This window comes from Rhipicephalus sanguineus, chromosome 4 (assembly GCF_013339695.2).
Source record: "Rhipicephalus sanguineus isolate Rsan-2018 chromosome 4, BIME_Rsan_1.4, whole genome shotgun sequence".
NCBI classification, from domain to species: Eukaryota; Metazoa; Arthropoda; class Arachnida; order Ixodida; family Ixodidae; genus Rhipicephalus; species Rhipicephalus sanguineus.
Genome location: NC_051179.1, coordinates 71,529,360 through 71,549,531, shown reverse-complemented (window position 1 = coordinate 71,549,531; position 20,172 = coordinate 71,529,360). Strand labels below are relative to the sequence as shown.

The window sequence follows — 20,172 nt, the reverse complement described above, 5'->3', positions numbered from 1 at the left end:
GTCTAACGTGTAAGATTGGCGAAATCGCCATCTTGGGCTGCGCGTACTCGAACCGGCGCGCTATCTGTTGGTGTGAGGTCCCTGCTAAAGCCTGTGTTTGCTGATTTTTCGTTTCTTTAAGCTGTTTTGTTTGGTATCGTCGCTGCCATTGACTTCTTCGTCGCTGTCTGAACCGTTCAGCGGCGCGCATTCGCCCGTGCGACGCAAGAATTAGCTCCGCGTCTGCGAACGGCAGTGCTTCGTCGTCGGTACCAGTAGCAGTCAGCGTAGTACCAGGTCGATCACGGCGTGAAGTGTTAATAATCGGTAACTAGAGCGTTCTTGCAGCTGTCTACCGCTTTCCTTTATTGGCGTACTAAATGTCTACGGATTATCCATCAGTTTCAAACCCCCGCGCATACTCGTTCGCGGCGCGTAAGTTTGTCAGCTGTAAACTGTAAACACCGCACAATCCTTCTTCACAGATACAGTTGACCTACATTCACCCCGACAACGTCGAAGACTAGGTCGAGGAGACCTGTGAGTGGCCAGAAATACCGCGAGCGAACATTGTTTATATCTCGTTGAGGCGAATGCGTGGGGTCTTCGCCAGGTGTGCAACTACGAGGCACTGGAGTCGCGCAGCTACGTGCAGTTTGACTGTGTGGGTCAATCGCTGGCGCACAATGTGAAGGAAAAAGTCGTGCTGGTGAAGGGGAATGTGACACCGTCGCAAGCCGTGAACAGTGGGCCCCATCGCGCGTGCTTTTCCGCAAGGCCCTTCGGTGAAGTACGGCGCGCGCAGGCTGCACATGAGTAACCGGGCAAGGCGGAGTTTGCAGCCGTGTCGGTCGCTGTGTTATGGACGATATGAAGTGTGAATCCGTAACATTCTCACGAGTTAGTAGGTGAGTCATCAGTGGCTTGCGTACCTTTCTTTCCCATCTAAGATGCTGCTTGGGAACGTTGTTCTCGTCGTTTTTCTTGCCGCCAACGAAATACCGGGAACAGAGGCGTGACCAGGGCGACACGCGCAAGTTCTTACTATTTAGTGAAGCCACCCACTGCTGCCGCAATTCAGGCGACGAAGGAAAACGATGCAGCGCGAACATGCCACGCTTGCCTCATCGCGTGGCGTAGTACATGCGCTGCGGACACACGATTGCACCTTAAATATTTCTCTTCCGCTGCTTGTTCGTTCACCCGTACACGACACAGTGATGACCAGATGACTTGCTATGCGAATGCAGTAAATTTTCTGCCATGGTAGTCACTTTGTATCTGACACAGGCGCATAACACAGTCACACAAACGCGTACCGAAGCAACAGACACACAGCACTGGCGCAGCCCAAAGCACGGAAGTTTTTCCGATTTACCGACGCCACCCATTTCTTCTGCAATTCCGGCGACGACGGAAAGTGATACAGCGAGAACATGTCACACTTGCAGTCCTCGCGCGGCGTGCTGTGCTGCGGGCACACAATCACGCCTAAAACGTTCCTTTTCCGCTGATTGTTCGTGCACCCGTGCACGACACAGTGATGGCCAGACGATCGGTTCTTTGAATACGCACCATTTCCGGCCATGACAATCGCTTTTTATCGCAAAGAAGGGCCTAATTCACACGCAACATCCAAGCGTACCAAGCGTACAGATACAACATGCGCAGCCCAAAGCGCGATGGCAACACTGAAAACATACCCTCGACCCCTGCAGCGCACTGGTGCGAGCATGGGTGCGAGGGTGCTCCTGTGAAAAGGTGTATAGCGTCGCATTTTCAGCGCAGCTTAAGAAACTAGGGTCTTTAGAATTACGTATCTATGCATTTTCTGGTAAAGGAACACACCGCCTCATACTTACCTAGTAATGTTGTGCCTCAGATATGCGTAATGTTTGCTTTTACAGCGAAAGCTGTTATGAGATCATTTCACCGGCCGTTTTTGGCGCCGTAGTTGTCCGCCGCCGCCGCCGCCGCCGCCGCCGCTGCCGCCGCCGCCGCCGCCGCCGCCGCCGCCGCCGCCGCCGGTGTCCGTAACCAGTATCGCTCGAAATAAGAAAAAAAACTAAATAAGAAAAAAATTCCAGGATGGAACGAGGTTCGAGCCTGGGTCCTCTGCGTGGGAGCCCAGTATTCAACCTCTGAGCCATGCCGGTGCTTGAAACTGCTTTGCTAAAAGGTCCTATACAGGCTTCATGTCGGGAAGGAACCACATTAGCGTATGCAATATAGCGTGGTAGATGAGTAAAATAAGCACCAAGCGTAGCACAACGCGAATTCTGTAACCAGGCGTCACACAATGCGAATTGCGCAACGAGTAGGTTGTTGAATGCTTCCAGCCCATTACAAAGGGCTCTGCAATATTTCTTCATCGTCATCAGGCACAACATCAACAAAGTGCGCATAATGTCTTACATGCGTTTAGCAGGTACCAACGCTCTCCGTAGAATGGCGAAAAATGGCACAGTGCCTGCTGCCCTACTTCTCAAAAATTACAATGATTTATAGCGTAGTGGGTTCCTCGCAAGCGCACTTGTATTGTTTGCCAAGGAAGCACATAAGCGCATGATCCACTTCCTCGGGGTCTCAGTAAAATTACAATGATTTATAGCGTTGTGGGTTCCTCGCAAGTGCACTTGTATTGGTTGCCAAGGAAGCCCATAAGCGCATGATTCATTTCCTCGAGGTCTCAGTAAAGTTCTTCGCCCCCCCCCGTCTCTCTCCCACGTCAACGTATGTTATACAGCATGACGGGAGAGGGAAATAGCAACCGGGCGTCACCCAATGCAAATTATATAACTGGTTGGCCGTTTAGAGATTCCAACCCAGGGCTGAGGCATAATTCTTCATCGTCATCAGTCGTCGCGTCAACAAAGTGCACATAATGCCTTACAGACGTGTAGTTGGTGCCTCGCTTCTCCGCAGAATGACGAATAATGGCTTATTAGGTGCTTCCCAATTTCACAAAAATTGTGATTTATGGCGTAGTGGGTACCTTTCTAGTGTACTTGTATTGTAGCCCCAAGAGAGCTTAAAACGGGCTCTAGAAACGCCGCTCTTCCAGCTTTCGCTGTGACTGTGCTGCGGTTTCAGCGCAGGCCTGGCGTTTTTTTTGATCGACATTGTACACAAGTATGAACCTAGCCATCAGTTCAAGATGGCTGGGTCTTCGGCAAGTGGTTAAACTTTGGCCGGGTGGCTGAATCGGGTGGCAGACAAACAGAAAGACGGACCAAAATTTCTGCGTTTAAGTTCCCCAAGGAAGACTATCGTCTTTAAAACTACAAATAACGTGCCCCATGCTTTCCTTCGCTTCATTGTCTGTTGGCCTCATAAGGTTGTGTCCAAGGAAGAAACACGAGCCCCTCGATCCATTCTCCTTCCTTCTTTGCTGTTTCATGAATATATACGATATTGCATCCCTGAACGTTACAATAAACACATTGCGACGCTCTTGTATGTGTCTATTTGCATTTTTCTTGCAGTTTTTACAACCTTACGATGACAACTATCATGTCAGAGAAGAGGCGTAGCCGGCGCTGCACATAGGCACCGAGAGCTCTCCTTAATTACATTTATTAATATACAATTATAACCTTTTTAATATTGCCACCTGGTATGCACTGTCGGTAATTTATGAAAGATGACGAAGACAAGGGATATCACACGCTAGCCCAAGGCTGACTGCTCACATCGTGTAGACTGCCATGACAAGGGCGATTCTGTCTCCCTTGTGACAAAGCTGGCGAAGATGTTGGGTACTGATAGAATAAATTTTATATTAACATTCTACACGAAGAAAACAACAATGCATTGCACATGCGCATTGCATTTCCCTATATGTGTAGGTCATGCCTGGTTTTGTTAGTTGCTTCGCATATTTTTTGGATGCGAAGTATCTCTTGCTCGGGGGTATGTAAGGCGGCGTGGTCATCCGCACGAGCGTTGTGGCCCGCACTCACACTACGCATGCGCGGCTCTCCTCCTTCCTTCTCTCCAACAGCTGCGCGTTACTCTCTCCACTTCTCTACCAGCACCTGCTTGCGCTTCTCCTGCGTTCTCGCTTCTGCTCTCACGGCGCATACGCTACTCTCCTCCTCTAGTCTCCTCTCCTTCAAATGGCACAGCGCTGCGCGCGTTCAGTCCAGCGCTTGCCTCGGTTGGCTCCTCTGAAACGCGGGCTCGGCATGCCGAAATTTTCTCCTGCGCAGCGCCGCGATGAGGGCCAGCGCATGCGCGTCCCCTCCCCCTCTCTCTCCTCTCCTACGCTGCCTCTCTCTCGCGCGCCTGTCGACGCTCCCCGCACGCCCTGTGAGAATTAACAGCCAGGCTAGAGGGAAGACACGACGCGCGTAGTGTTCCTCTTCGCGTTCCACGACGCGAGGTCGGTAGCATGCCCAGCGAGCGCCAACGGAACGCGATCGTGCAAGTGCTCCGGCTTCGCATCGCCTCATGGTCCCCTTTAGCGGGAGATGGTGTAATTTTTAGGGGCGAAGCTCCTTAAGGCGGCACCCGTTCGTCCCTCGTAGTCGTAGCAGTCGTAGTGCGTAACCAGTCGTAACGCTAGTACCAGATCTTGACCTCCAAGGTGGTGCCGGTGGGAGATTTTTCCTGTGCGTTGTTGAACAATAAAAAATTCGCAGCGTGCGCGTTAACTAAAAGCCGAATTCTTCTGTCTCTCATTCCCCATTAGCAGCCATTGGCATGTTCCAGTAGGAAACGTTAGTAGAATTAGAAGTGTAAGTGTTAGCTAAAAGCCGACTTCTTCTGTCTCTCATTCCCATTAGCAGCCATTGTTTACCTCCAAGGTAGTGCCTGGTGAGATTTCTCCTGTGCGTGATTAAACAATAAAAATTTTGTTCAAAACGCCGTTGATTGATGAAATAAACCAACGAAAGACGCCAGATGTTTTCTAAAAGCAAAACGAAAGAACGCCAGATGTTTCTAAAACAAAACGAAAAGACGCCAGCTGCTTAACGAAAGACGCCAGAAGTTTTCTAAAGCAATGGTTTTCTAAACAATGAAAATTCACAGCGTACATGTAAAATTAAAGTGAGCTGCAAGTCGTCATAACTCTCATCGAACCTTTAGTATAAACGCGCCCGATCTCACGTCGGTGATGATGTACTGGGCAGAATTCACGGAAGATTCACGGTTTACCGATGAACCTCCGCAGCTTCGCCCACTCATCATCATTCACTCCGTGGATATGCTGTGATTTTTTAAATGTGAATATGTGTAGAACTCTCATACAAGTTTCCAGACTCCTCTGCACACTATTCGTTTGCCTGCGTGACTGTGCCATTCTCTTCATTTGCCAGCCTTTGCTTGTGTGCAAAGATTTGTAAACGTTTCTCATATTTGAGCACGTTCTGTGTTTTCTAATTTTTTTGGTGATTTTAGTTTTCTTTGTCATGCAAAAGGAGTAGCGGAGGCAATAAGTGCACCAGCCCCTCCAATCAGCTGTATCAATAATAATAATAATAATAATAATAATAATAATAATAATAATAATAATAATAATAATAATAATAATAATAATAATAATAATAATAATAATAATAATAATAATAATAATAATAACTAAATAATGCGGGTGGTAGATAAAGTGACGTTGCAGTATTCACCTCCGGATCCTTAGAAAGGGAAGTTTTCTCTGGCTATTGTTTGAAAGAGGGTCATAAATTAGCGCACACAAAGAGACGCACAGGCAACACGAACGTCTCAACGAATTTGCGTTAATTTTCGCCCAGTTTTCTCATAGTTATCTTTCACCAACTAGGCCCCACAAGAATTACTATTTCGTCTGTTCCGCGTATCTCGCATGAGAAACTCCTTGACCAAATAAACTCACCCGATCAATGAACAGGGCAAATCAAAGCTGGCGTCTATAGCAACGGTAACGAAGCACAAGAGCTTGCAGAAGCTTCATTACTTATTAAGAAAAAAAATCGCACAAGCTTTTCTCAGAAGTAGCGGCCCGCTTCAAGGAAGCACTACGTAAAATTGTGCTTCTAATGAGATACGTACGTTGATATGAAGAAGAGAAATCCATTTACGAAAAAAAGAGAAAACACAAGAAAACAGGAACTCTTTGAATCTGGACGAGTAACATTCCACTATTCCTGGAGAAAAGATCAACGTGCTTTGAAGTTCCACAAAAATTCGCCCCGAGCCGACGTTGGTGCGCGTTGGAACTCTTATTTCCAAAGACTCGGATCGAAGAGGAGCTTCCAGGGCAAGTTACTTAACCTTGAGTTTGGCCCCATTAGCCTCGAATAGAAACACGACGAGATCGATTGGGTCAATTTTAATCAATCCGCTATATAATGCCCGTTCCACCCCGCTTATATTTCCTAAGGAACCGTGTGTACCGTCTATGCTTGCTCCTATTACGCAAGGCTTGAATGCCAGCTGCGGCTATTGTATGGCTCTTTATTAAAGAATTCGTGCCGTAACTTTGGTAAAGCCATTGTTCCACAGCAAAAGAAAAAATAAAGAATACCCGTAAACTTTGGAAACATAAGCGAACAACATTAACAAGGAAATGTTTTCTTTTTCATTACGGGCCTATCCATTTAACCCGAACAAACTTTTTTTTATTTTTTCTTGCTTTGAAATTTATGACTCTGAGGCAATGTTCATTCGCGTCGTTCCCGTGGCTAGCGGTAACCAGCCCATCGTTCGTATGGTAAAGAATTTAATTAGGGCTGCGCAGTGAATGAAGCACACTGAATCAATGACCGTACATGGAACTTCCATTTAGGTATGCTGTGGATCAAACGAACTCTTTATCAGAACGTTTTCGCCATAAGCAATGACAATTCTCAGCATCTTCGTGATCTTTTAACTCTCTCAGACGGCTTCAACATTTAAAGAATAGTGTATTACGTCGTTAACCGCGACATCATATAATAGTTATCCGTGACTGCTTGTCATTCGATTACGTGAATGATGACTTGACTCTATAAAGCTTATACCTCGCCTTTCACTGCACTATGCGGCGCTGCCTCAATAACGGCCATCAATTCATTGTCAAATGTCGAAATATACTGTGGACGGTACGTTTAGCTGCCTGCAAGTTTGCGAACGTGTTTTTTTTTCAGGCTTTTTTTTCCCGCGTGCTAATAACTAGGATGTGTGCCGCAGTCGGTAAAAGTCGTGCTAAAGCCTTCCAAGAGTACAGAACGTTTACAAAGCCATAAAAACTATAAAACAGTAAAACGAAATACAACGTACAACGATCTCGCGTCGTGCTTCAAAAACTTTCGAAACTTTTTGACAAAAGCCAGACCTCTGGGTACCTCCATTTTCTTCCTTTTTTTTTATTCTTTCGACTGCGGCGCGAACCGCAGGTCTTATCGCGGTTCGGTGGCGCGCCTATTATCAGAATTGGTTCTTGCAGCTAGAATTCCTAACCATGAACTGCCCTAAATTTCTACCGCGCGGTCAGTGTTGCGAGCACTTGCCATATTGAAAGACGGCAGCCGTACTTTTGACAAGGTCCAGATGCATATATTGCAACGTTACGTTTTTAATAAACTGTTGCACCGCTTGTTTCCAGGCCACAAGAAATATAAAGTATTTCTCCTAATCGTCCCGTGTTTCTCTCTGAACCTGTGCGGATTCTTATCTTGCAGACTGCTTTAATTCAGTATGGCCACCTGAGTACGGGCACACATAATAGTAGAACGGCAAAACACTAAGAGTAAAGCAACTCTTCGTGGTAGTTACGCCGTGAATATTAATGAATTTATTTTGCGCTACAGGCAGGCATAGTATAGTGCTTCTATATCACATTTATTGTGTGCTTCGTTCGATGCTGAGAGTCCAGGCAAACAGTGGGACATATTTTATTCGACGTGTTTAACGCTCTTCAAACGGGAAGCCGTCGCCCTGCAGGCGTCACAGCAAGGCCACGCGATATGGGCATCCTTTCTACGCCCAAGTACATAGAAACCGAGTCGGCCGTCACTGTCTGTTAGAGGTCAGTGGTCCACGTTAATCACCATATGAACAACGATAAATTCGTCCAGTCTGCGCAATGTATATGCTTGCGTGTATACGTCAGAACTGGAGTAAAATGCACGCTATAATTATCTATCTAGAAAGCAGCTCACGTTCCTTCGCCAGCTCTTTTTCGCTTTCCGAGTCATTGCTCGAGCTTTTTGAGACTTTCGCCCTTTCTCCTGTTGCCGATAGTTATCTCTTCTTGTCTCGTTGACGTCTGCGTCATGGGATACCCGGCTCCTAACGCTTCGACGCGTTGCTTCTTGGCCCGGAATAAGCCGAGGGACGCGTTGTCGCGAGCGATGCTTGTCCTAAACAAAATATGCGTCTGCACGAAAACCCTTCGTGTAGTGTAACAAGACCGAGAGTCATAGCTAGATGGAGACTTTAAGGGTTCTGCAGTGGCCCAGCGAGCGACGTCGAACACCTTAGAGTGAATGATTCGACACCGGGGCAACAGCTGTGGTGGACAACGGTTGTACAATTGGGGCCACAGCTGTTGACGCTTCGCTGTGGGGGCAATAACTTCTCAACAGGGAGGCTTGACTTCGTCCAGGCAAATTGTCTTTTGATTTTGTCACTCTCCTGAGTTGACCTTGTGTGTCCTGACGAAGTCAGTCAAAAATCATTGGAACACGAGGTGTCACTGGAGCCAGCGTTTCAAGAAGCGGTCTTGACTTCTTCAAGGCTACAACTATAGTGAACTGTCTTCTAGTTCACTATAGCTACAACTAAACTTGCTGCCTTGAAGAAGACAGGACCAATTGTCAAGACAAGACAAGACAAGGCAAGACAAGACAACACCAATTGTCGAAACGTTGACTATAGAGACACCTCCTGTTCAACCACTTTTGATTCCTTGAAGCCTGCATCTTCCCCTGAACTTTTACCGCGAAGAAGTCAAGTATCCTTGTCGAAGTGTGGGCCAAAGAGTGAGGCATTCATTGTTGCGGCCACTATTGAATACCTCATAATGAGATCGGGAAGGATGGCTCAGCTACACTAAGAAGACGTCACTGCGCCGTAAAAAGACGGTTATATGCAGTGTGCTGCCCGTGTGAAATTAACTGACATGTTAAGTCTATCTAGAGGCGAAAATTCCCATAGGTCCTACATTGTTGAAGACATCATGGCTTACTATACCATCGAGTAGTTGTTTCGACAAAAGCGAGGAAGGTGGGGGGGTCATCCACACATGGAGGCAATGTTTCGCTATCATTTTCACGAATACGGGAGTTCTATGAATATAAATGTATTCAAATAAGAGGAGCCGTTCACTTGTAGCCTTATGACAAGGTCCAACGACGCGAGCCGCGTCTCGCGATAGTTTTCTTAATACATTAATTTCAAACACGATCTATCGCTTAAGCTGTTCTTTGGCAAGCACGTGTGTTATGAATCTTTAATCATACACGTGGAAAAAGCGGAAAAGCAGCCTTTCCATTGAGCACTGGCTGAACACACAATATTTCAAAAGATTCATGTCCGAAGCAAGGGCACTCTCGAGGCAGCGCTCCGCGGGTTATTTATCATAGGGCTGTTACAGTTCATATGCAGCGTAAAAATACACTGAATCATTATTTAACCGTTAAGTGGAAAAGTTCATTTTTCCTCTCTACCCGATGTCGCTAAAACTGCCTGAAGCTTTCTCGCAGGAGAATCGAAACTATAGATGAATGAGAACTGCTTTGTTTTCTTCTTCCCATTACTTTAAGGTAGATTTTTTTTTTTTGCATGTTATAGTCTTCCTAGATATTGAGACAAGCAATCCGGTGGCTCTACTTAAAACCGATGCGCGTGTTTAGCGAATTAGGACAAGGTTAGGCAAGCTGGGTGCATAGCAGGTGTAGGCCTAGATCCAGTCGTGATGTTTGAGCAATATTTCTTCGTATCCCTAACTATACCTGACATAATTTTCTGTTTGACATACCACTTTGTTTCCTCTCAGGTAAACGTGCAATACCACGCTGTGATACGAAACGTTTTCTCGATACACAGTGAAGGGATGCGCTCATTCAGCTTCACGGACAGACGAGTAAATGGATCCGACGATGACGATTAGTTAAGTAACTGTCAATTCCTCTAAAGTAACTTCGTTATGAAATATCGCATTTGTTTTCTGTTGCTAAGCACGTAGGTAACGTGCAACAAGATGACTGCTCGCGATACACGTAACGGAAGTGTAGAGCAGCCGGATTCACAATACGCCGTGGTGTCTTAACAGACAGCTATATGTCGTTGCACTGCAAAGCACGCGTACGTGGGTTTGATTTCCAACGCATTTTGATATGGGCGAAATGCCAGAACTGCACTCAAATTCAGGCGCACGTTAACGATATTCACGGGGGCGAAATAAATCCGGTATGCTCCCCTTCTCGCCCCCCCTCCATACACCCCCCCCCCCCCCCCCCCACACACACACACAATGTCTCTCGCAACAATATCGTATATTTGCGCGTAAAAAACACCAGACGTTTTTTACTATAGGCGGTTTCATAACAGGGGCGGCGCCAGAATTTTCTACTGGGCTGCATCTACAGCATTCGAATCCCTTCGGGGGGTGAGGGGGGCGGGGGGCAGGCGAAAATCTTAGGCCCTTTGCCCCGCACTGGCGCCGCCCTTGTTTCATAAGCATTTGAACAAACGCAAGCTGTCTGACGTCCTATCGGGAGCATGCATACACAACGACGCACTTGACACGCGTCTGTTTCGCGTATGCCCACCTGCTGAAGCGCCTGCTGCTGCTTGGGGCTGAGATCCCCGACGTGGCCGCTCATGCTGGCTCCAAAAACTTCTTCACCGCAGGGCTCTTTGCGCAACAAACAAGAAAACACGCTCCAACAACACTCGGGGTGTACTTCGAAACCGCGCCGGCTTCCAGGTGGCCCCTTTCTCGTCCGGCGGCGGGTTGCGTAGCCCCACTCTCTTCTTCCCGTTCTACGACGCTATCGAGTCCACAGTGGCCGCTCAAAAGAAATCGAAAGGGCCGCGCGCGCTCGCTCGCGCCACACACCACACACACGCGCGCACACCGGGGCGCTCCGAGCAACTTCACCGAGCCGCGATTCAGCAGGTGAATCGACGATCACCGCAGGTTCGAGTAGAGGGGTTACACTGTACTCCCGGGGGATGCACTGTGTTGCGCTACGCGGTGGTGTAGTAGTAGTGATAAAGGGCAGCACGCGAATCGAACGGCATGCTCCGATATACTGGTCCCGAACTCGCGACGGAAGCGAAATTATGTCGTCTGCACTCGCTCGCGAGATCGTTCGCCCTCTCGTAGAGAAACGCGAGTCGAGTGAGGGGAGGGTGAGGCTTTGAGACTGGGCGAGACAAAGACCTCCTCTCAACGCGAGTTTGGAGGAGGAGGAGGAGGAGGAGGAGGAGAAGGAGGAGGAGGAGAGGGAGAGCCACGGACCCTCGAGCAGTGAAAGCTGTCTTCCGTTCCCTCTGTCTTTTTCGTATCGAGGAAGCAGCTAGAAAAGCAGGCGTGACGGCGGTCGCGAAGAGAGTGAGGGCTTTCGTTGGAACAAGGGGGAGGGCAGGGCGCGAGTAAGAAGAGAAACTGGGGGTAACGTGGCGAAGAGGAAAAGGCGGTGAGGGAGCGCAGGCAGATTAACACGGCGCTTTCTATCAGCCTTGGGAGAAGGTCCCTGTCACCGACACGTAGGCATAGAAGTGGTGATGTGAGTATCAATGAATGCGAAAGGCCTCTCTCTCTATCCCCCAAGTGGAAAGAAGGAAGGGAGACATAAAGGACAGATGACGTATTGCGGAGGGAGGCCAAAGACCCAAGTACTGTGCATGGCGCCTTCTCCTTGAAGTTGTTCCTGACAAAGGGTGGAAAAAAATGACTTCTGCATAAACAAGGGTTCTCAAATTTACCTCAGTTAGCGGGCCGCACTCACGAAATTTATTCTCCCGTAAGGGCCGGGATGGTGAAGAAAATTAGAGCGGGAGGGGGGGGGGGAGGAGGTGGAAGGTGTTTGACAAAAATATCAGTTAACGCTGCCATTTGAAAGGAGGCCTTTCCGATATCTCATATATGGGTCATTTCCGAGGAAATTTGACGTCAGGTATCAAGTAATATATCGATACTTATCTCCAGAAAGCACTACAGAGGTTTAGTTCCAGGGTTCTGCATGGGGTGCCTCACGAAAAAAAAAAAAAAGATGCTTAAACGTCTGTGTAGCTCATGAACGTACTTATTAAGAAAAAAAAAATGGGACGAAAACAGTCATGTACGGGCCGGCCCGCAAGCGAGAGGGACGCGGGCCGCTTGAGACCCCTGGCATAGGGCCTGCCACGAAAGTTGACTGAAACATGAGACGATGAATGAATGTTTGTGGGGTGTTATTTGCCCTCACCAAATAACACCCCACAAGCTTGGCACCGCTATTGCAAAGCTGCCTTAATTTTTTTTTTGTTAATGAGAAACGGAAAAGATATGTTAGGGTAACTAGTATTGATTATCGTTCAGTAAGGTAATCGGGTGTCCGTTTTTCTTTGTACAATTTTCTACGGAATATAGTGTGCACTCCAGCAGCACGCGGAAAACATTCTCGATTTGCATGGACACATCAGGATTATGCTTAGCTGATACTTTTGAGGACATTTTTGCACAAGAACTTGTAGATATTAAAACGGAAACTTGATCGAATGCGTGACACTACATTGCGCTAATTAATTTTAATACGGAGGCGGGAAGTTCGAAAATAAATTCGATATTCTCCTGGGTAGTCAGTCCTTTCTTTCTCATTTATCAAGCCAACAGAGTTCTGACGAAACGAGATCACATTGGCCAACTTTGTCAGAGAAGTCGTTGCTTACGTTGACACGGTGACCCAGCAGCCAGTGCAAGATGATGTCATGCTCTTCTGCCGTAGCAGGGTGTTAACTTTCTTTTTCGTCATGTCGAATACCATCTGTTCTTAGCTTCCTTCGCATAACAGTGAGCGGATACTATTTAAAGTGCCGCTTTAGAGTTCCAAAACATGACCCATTTGTGTGCTGTTCCGCTAACGACACCCTTACAAAAACAGGAAGGGTTAGAGGTTCTGCCAGTTTAGATGTCGTTATATGTGACAATGTGACTTTAATTTTTCACCCGATAAGCTAGAGAGCGTACATAAGAAAGGCAAGGCAGGAAGGAAAAGGAGAGAGGAATGGAGAGAGAGAGAGAGAGAGAAATGTTTTCATGAAAAGCTGGAGATGTTAGCCTGGATATTCGCCTGACATGCTACTCCAGGTGCTGGGTGATGATTACGATATGTACACTGATAAACACATAACACATACAGAAGCACACGAACACATAGACTACACTGAGTTTCGTTCAGGCTCGTGGCCCGCAAGGAAGTCAGCAGCGCTTTCGTGGCGCGTAACGCACAGGTGCTGCTTTGCCATGGGCCCAGATTATGCGCCGCAGTTCTAAACACGAGTCCCGTTGAAGGTGCAAGGTCGCCTTCAGAGATCTTCTCTCTGATGCATATCGCCTGCATTCACACTGAACGTCTTTCAGGTTTTCTGGAACGTTACATTGAACGCACGATGGTGAGTCCGACAGCTTGATTTTGCTCTTGAAGTAATTAATGTAGGCGACGTTTAGTCTGATGCGGTGCAAGCATGTTCCCTCTTGTCTGTTAAGGTCTCGCGGCATATCGTAGTCACACGATGGATCAATTTTGTAAAGAGGCCCATACCGGTGACTAGCGTCTGTCCAGAGGGATCGCTGGAAGCGCCAAGCACGTGCCGATGCGAGTGTCGCCGAGTCTTTTCACGAGAAAGATATTTAAACCATTTCTCTCGAGGCGTCGTGTCGAGCTTTGGCAGCAGGAAAGACAGGGAAGTTTATGAGTAATAACTGCTGTGCTACCCTATACAATGGCGAAAGAGACGCGTATTTCATTTTGTATTTCCATGAACATCCTCTTTAATTATAAACTGGTTCTGTGTTGTCCTCATTAATTTTTTTTTCTGTAACACGATATCGCGTTTACGTCGATTTGTTTCGGCTGTAGATAAGTATCTTTGTATAAATCATTAAACTGTATTTTGTTTCTACACACGTTCTTAATATTAATAATAATTGTTGGGGTTTAAATGGACACTAAAGGCAAATAACAATTTATGTCAGAGTGAAAGCTCAATGTATGACAACTTCTAAAACGGCAATATTATCAACAGCAGTGCCCTACTTACCGAGAAATTAAGCTAAATGTATCACATGATGAGCGCCACGAGTGGGACATTTTCGAAGTGATCCCGATGACGTATGAGAGTCTGCCTACAATAAATCACTAGTAATCAAACTAGCAGCAATAAAAAAAAGAACCTACCGTCCATCAAAAGACGTAATAAAATGCTGTTTGTTTGTTTCCGTTTGATTAATGGAAAAAAGAACCTCTGTGGCGTTGCCATGGGGAACGGCGTGCGTGGTTCAAAGGTTCCGTTTTCGCCGAACTGCGCTTCGCCCGGCGCCCTGCTTCGCTCACGCGGTCGCGTCTCAATGGTAGTTTCGGGATCGCGCACTGCCGCGTGTGTTTTGCGCGCTCGTGAAAGTCGCTTTGACAGAAAGTTCGACAAAATGCCGCATGCAACGACGCCGGCACTACGAGCCCTCAGCAGCAGACCGCGTTCATCGGGGCTCAAGTCGCTGAATTGGGGCCCAGCGTCGCGAGCCAATGTCTCGTTGTCAAGTTCTCCGTCCACATCCATTGCGGCGATTGCGGCAAGCTTCGATGGCTTCGATGGCCGTTGTTGCTGCTGTGGGTCCGCTACTTTCGCTCTGCTGCTACTAGTGTCGGCGGTCGCGCAGTAAGGGCGGGCAACGTTGGGCACGGCAGCAGTGACGTATGAAAGTCTGATTTCAGGCGGGTGATTTGAAGTGCGCTAACGCGATGCGGACCACTAAAACGTGATGTTATTTCAAAATAAGCACTTCCTTGGCATAAAAGTAGCACTATGAGGTTTCTGGACAGCTGTTTCAACAATCAACGTCGACTTAATATTTGCCTTTAGTGTCCCTTTAGCGTCCCAAAACCACCATATGATTACGAGGGACACCGTACTGGAGGGCTCCGGAAATTTCCACCCCCTGGGATTCTTCAACGTGCACCTAAATCTAAGTACACCGGCCTCAAGCATTCTCGCCTCCATCTAAAATGCGGCCGCCGCGGCCAGGATTGGATCCCACAACTTTCGGGTTAGCAGTCGAGCACGATAACCACAATACAACCGTGGGGGGGTCACACTTTCTTGTTACACTGTTTTAACTGTATACACATATCTGTTGATGCGTTGTACTCACGCGCGACTGGGTGCGTGTGTTTCCAATAAGGACAGACTTAGTGACTACTCAAGGCGATTTGTGGCTTTTTGTCTGTGCCCCTGTCATCTGTACATTGTATGGATACGAAATACGAGTTCAAGTTCAACTTTAAAAGTGTAATGTGATAAATACAGGGATGGACTAAAGAGACGAAGAAGGAAGAGGCAGTCAGGTCAACCAGAAGTAAAAATCCGGAACGCTACTCGACACTGGCTAAGAGACTCAGGGTAGAGACGAGCGTTGAGCGATACTAAGAGGACAGGGAGAAAGAAACGGAAAGGGCCGACTCGCCGATGAAGACACTGTTGCAGTTTCAAAGAAACAACATACCCGAGCAAACCACTTTAGCTTGAATTTGTGTTCCTCGTAGCACAAAAATAATTTTGCGCTGCGACAATTCGCTACAAACTGCATGTGTTTCGCAAAAACTCACAACTACAGGTGTTGGTGGACGAAGTCGAACCACCGCTATAAATTTGAGCATTGTAAATGTGATGGCATAACACGAGCTTCAATCACACAAATAGAACCGCAAGCATCCGCATCGGATTCAATATTTAGTTCAATGATACTGTGTGCTTTACCTTCTGTTTTGGTAAATAACCTAAAAGGTGGTGTTCATTTTGCGTGACCGACAGCAATGCCCTCACTCCAAAATTCAAGGCGACCGCCCTTTTCCATATGGCACTTAAAGGTGCGTGCTAAAGAAAAATGACCTTGTATCTAGAATTACTTCAGAGACACGTGTACAGAAAACACCGCTGCGAGGTCGTTTAGAATAACTGGATGCCATCATCAATTCAATTCGAAAACGAAATCGTTCACCAGGTTGGTTCAGCAGAAAGAGAAGGTTGTTGATCTGTGGCAGCGCATTCGGCGCTCATTTATTGAGATTCTTTTCACACGTATGACGGCTCTGTTGAGCTACACACTGCGGCGTTTTTTAACAATAGCCGAGATATTTGTCAGACAAACCAAAAGTTAAGCAGCTGAACATTCGTCCCTTTCCGTGATAACGCGATATGCGACCTGTCAGAAGTACTACCTTGACAGCTTCATAGCCATGAAAAGAAATAGGAAGGACGATCGAATTGCGTGGCACTCGAACGATTTCGATCGGTTAGCCTCCTAATACTTTGTCTCGAGTTAACCCTCCCTGCCTTTCGCTTAACCTTTCTCTCTCTCTCTCTTTGCCTCGAGTTCTCCATTCAGCGGGAGCCAACATCAACCGCTTGGCAGTCGGTGGTTGTGGATAACCAAATTCCGAGGTAGGATGCTTATCTTCGGCCGTTGTGCAACGCGGTCTCGACCAACTAAAATCCAGAGCCGTCCGTGATCGCTCGATAAGGGAAAGTCGGTGGCCTTATCGGCTCACTCACACGGCTTTTGGTTTTAGCGCCCACCCTTTATTTTCGAAAGCAGCCGGTATTGGAGGCTTGCCCTTCGCGGATTTGATCACTCGAGTCTTTTGCCTTAATGCGGGTCACTGCAAACTAAACAAAACTCAACGTCGAGGATCTTTTTTTTATCTCCGCTACCGGAAAGCGATAATTTGCAGCGGTTCTCACGCGGCGTCTATTACGCACCGTATACGGCCTTTTGTGTCTGCATAACATCCGCCAATACGGCACGAAACGTGCAACTGACGTTTGATACTATATTTAGTTTTTTTTTTCTCAGTGGCAGGAGCACCAATACCCTTGTTACTCTTCCAAGACTATCCGGTCGAGCACTTCCGGTTTTCCGAATGGTAAAAAAAAAAGCTTCTAAAAATAGAAATCAATGGTTCTGTTTCAAGTTAAGAGTTGTATTGGACACATATGATAGAGCATAATTCTGCTTAAGAACAGAGCCAATTAATTGTCAGAATAATGTGCGAAAATTGACCGATTGAGTTCACTAAAAGATCGTTGCGGCACAGCTCAACCACGCGCTTCTTTCAACGTGGCCTCCGAGATCCGCTTCGGCAGCACTGCTAAATACAGGGTGATTCCACGTAAGATCGAACAATCGATGGCTGGTAGACCTCTCAAATTTATTTCAAAATTTTATATATTATTGCCTGACGAGTCAAAAGAAGAGATCCGCAATTTGTTTTGCCGCCAAAAATTTGTTCGAAGCACAGGAAATCAATAATGACGAAGAGGTGGAGTGGAGCGCTCATCCGCTCTGCTGTTTTGGCCAACTTTCGTTATGAATCGCACAAAATATATTAAAGTTAGGTAGCTGAAATTTCTTTAACTAAATATATGCATGTTTTTGCTTCTGCTCAGGTATTTTTAGTTTTGATGTGTAGTGTAGCTGTTTTTATAAAAAACCTCAAAATTGGCCCAGAAAACGTTATTTTATTTACTTTGAAGGTCTTTATCTCAAAAAATCCTTCTAGAAGAGCGACAAAAATTGCGCATTACGTTCTTCGCATGCTTATCTACCACACCGCCGAATCTTATATTTATATAACTTTTCAGTAAAGAGGTATGATTGGGCTAATTTAAAGAAAACACCGGACAATGAAAACTTCTGACGACAATTAAAAAAAAAAACATTTTTTATATTTCTTAAACTTTGTCCACTTATTCTCCTCCACATCAGCTTTCATAATCATTGAAAACATGTTGCATAATGTCGTTGCACTAATAGTTACGACCCCTCCAATGAGACCCTTAGGCAAGGATTGGCAATTCCGACTTCTTGCCCAGCAAGTGTATAAAATGCAGGCAGGATTGAATTGCTTTTTATTAAAAGGCCAGCAGGTACCGAAAAAGGTGTCGCTGGCACTGAAGACGTTAATTTTGAAATTATTTCGTCAATGCAGCAGCCACGAGCGCGGGGCTCCCGAGCAGGCGCGCGTTGTAAGAGACGGCGCAGAGATACCGCTTTTACCACACCCCGTGAACTGTGGTCCGCTTCTGAAAACGATGCCCACGGTGCAATGAGCGTCTTCACACCAAGAATCCCTCTACTCCAACTTGACTCCACTTTTTTGAAGACGATAGTCTTTCTTGGGGAACTGAAACGCACAAATTTTGGTCTGTCTGTCTGTCTGTCTGTCTGTCTGTCTGTCTGTCTGTCTGTCTGTCTGTCTGTTTGTCTGTCTGTCTGTCTGTCTGTCTGTCACATGATTCATTTTCAGCCACCCGGCCGCAGTTTAAGCACTTGCTTAACGCCCAGCCATCTTGAACTGGTAGCTGCGTTCATACATGTGAAAATTGTCGATCAAAAAGCAAATATTACGCATATCTGAGGCGCGACATCAATACGTAAATATTACTAGGTGGTATTACTACAATACGTAATTACAATACGTAAGTATTACTAGATAGAAGACTATCGTCTTTCGACGACATTTGCAGCGAAGCACGCATACACGCGGCCAATTTATATATATATATATATATATATATATATATATATATTCGTTCCAATGGGACGGCTTTTGCAGAAACACATGGAGTGCCGCCATTATGGTGGACAATTAAAGCCATAATGGCAAGCGTCAATGCAAAATGACAATCTCGATAGTGTGACTCACATTAGATTGGTCGTTTGCAACATCCACTCGTCAAGGAGTACCTTTCGTAAAAGAGTATGAAAAAAAATTAGCCATTGCTGTTTCTTAGTTTAGTTCTGAATCCTGCGCTAAATGCAGCTCCACTACTGTGAAGCCTGAGGAAGTGCGTAGCACGGGCACCCAGCGATTCCCGTTCGTTGAGTTCACACTGCTCCGTTTACCAAGCCGTCGATGACGTCAATGTTTGAGGTAAGCACGTAAGGTTTCCCCGGCACGAGTAGAATATTGTTATGGAGATTCGCAAGCTTGGTGTGCTACTTTTTGCTGTGCTTTATCGACTTCCTGCTTGTTATGGCAGCTCAGATACGTGTCGTCTGCAGCGAGTTCCGTCAGTTTGTTCCCCACTTCAAATGTAGCGACGAAGGTGCCGGAGAAGCGTCGATGGGAGGAGCAATCGCGCGAGTGGCGAGGCGGTGGCGCCCTCTCTTGCCCGGCGGCAGTGTCATTCGCATGTTTGCTAAGCGTTTTTAGAGATTTTAAGTTAATTATTACGATTACTTCTTCGTTACTTCTGTTAATTATACTATTTTAGACTTTGTTTGTTTATTTTAACCCGTTTCTGAGCATTGCTAGCCTTGTTTTAGGCCTATATTGACTACTTAATTTTGAGCCTGATCACGCCACGTGAGATCTGCGGATGGACGACAAGCAGGGTCCTATGAAGTGCTACGCACTTAAAACACCTGAATGAAACATATCAGTTAAACTCCCCAATTACTTTCGTGTCGATTTTGAATTGCCCGGTGTCATTTTTCCGTGGCAAAACAGATTCGTTTCTAGGCTTTGGAGCTTAATATCAGCGCACGACAGTTGTTCAAGAAGATCAAACCCTTACCAAGGGTACACGCTATGGTGGACGGTGGCGGAAATGCCGCCCACCGGTTCGTTTCCCCGCCCACCACTCCGGTTGACGCCTTTGATGCGCACCCGAGGAACCAATACGTAGCAACCGTGTGCGCGCAACGATAGCAAACCGTGCCTACGCCTCCGGTTACGTAAAAGGGAGTCTGAACAGGTGGCCTTGTGGTTTCAAAGATCGCCAACTCCATTGCGGCACAAGAACCCGCTATGAGCGCCATAGATGCCATAAATGCGAGACAAGAAATGAAATGTGAATGTGTGCCGAAAACGGGAGGTTTGAAAACTTAATTCCTAAATTTAATATCTTCTCCTCCTCCCCCTTCTCAAAATGTCCGCCCCTAAAATATTTCTGGGGAAAAGCCTGCCCTGGCCCATATATTATTAGAACAAGGAGAGTATATCAAGCAGTTCACTAGGCCAG

The 20,172-nt window shown here is 46.6% G+C and overlaps 1 protein-coding gene across 1 annotated transcript in view; it reads right to left on the bottom strand.

Annotated features, from left to right (window-relative positions):
- LOC119390227 (SEC14-like protein 2) overlaps positions 1–11,219 on the bottom strand; it is a 70,391-nt gene extending 59,172 nt beyond the window's left edge. Inside the window, exon 1 of the mRNA XM_037657793.2 lies at positions 10,713–11,219. Within this exon, the coding sequence (XP_037513721.1) occupies positions 10,713–10,766 (54 nt within the window). The 5' untranslated portion in view covers positions 10,767–11,219. The remainder of the gene's footprint in view (positions 1–10,712) is intronic.
- Positions 11,220–20,172: the final 8,953 nt, after the last annotated feature.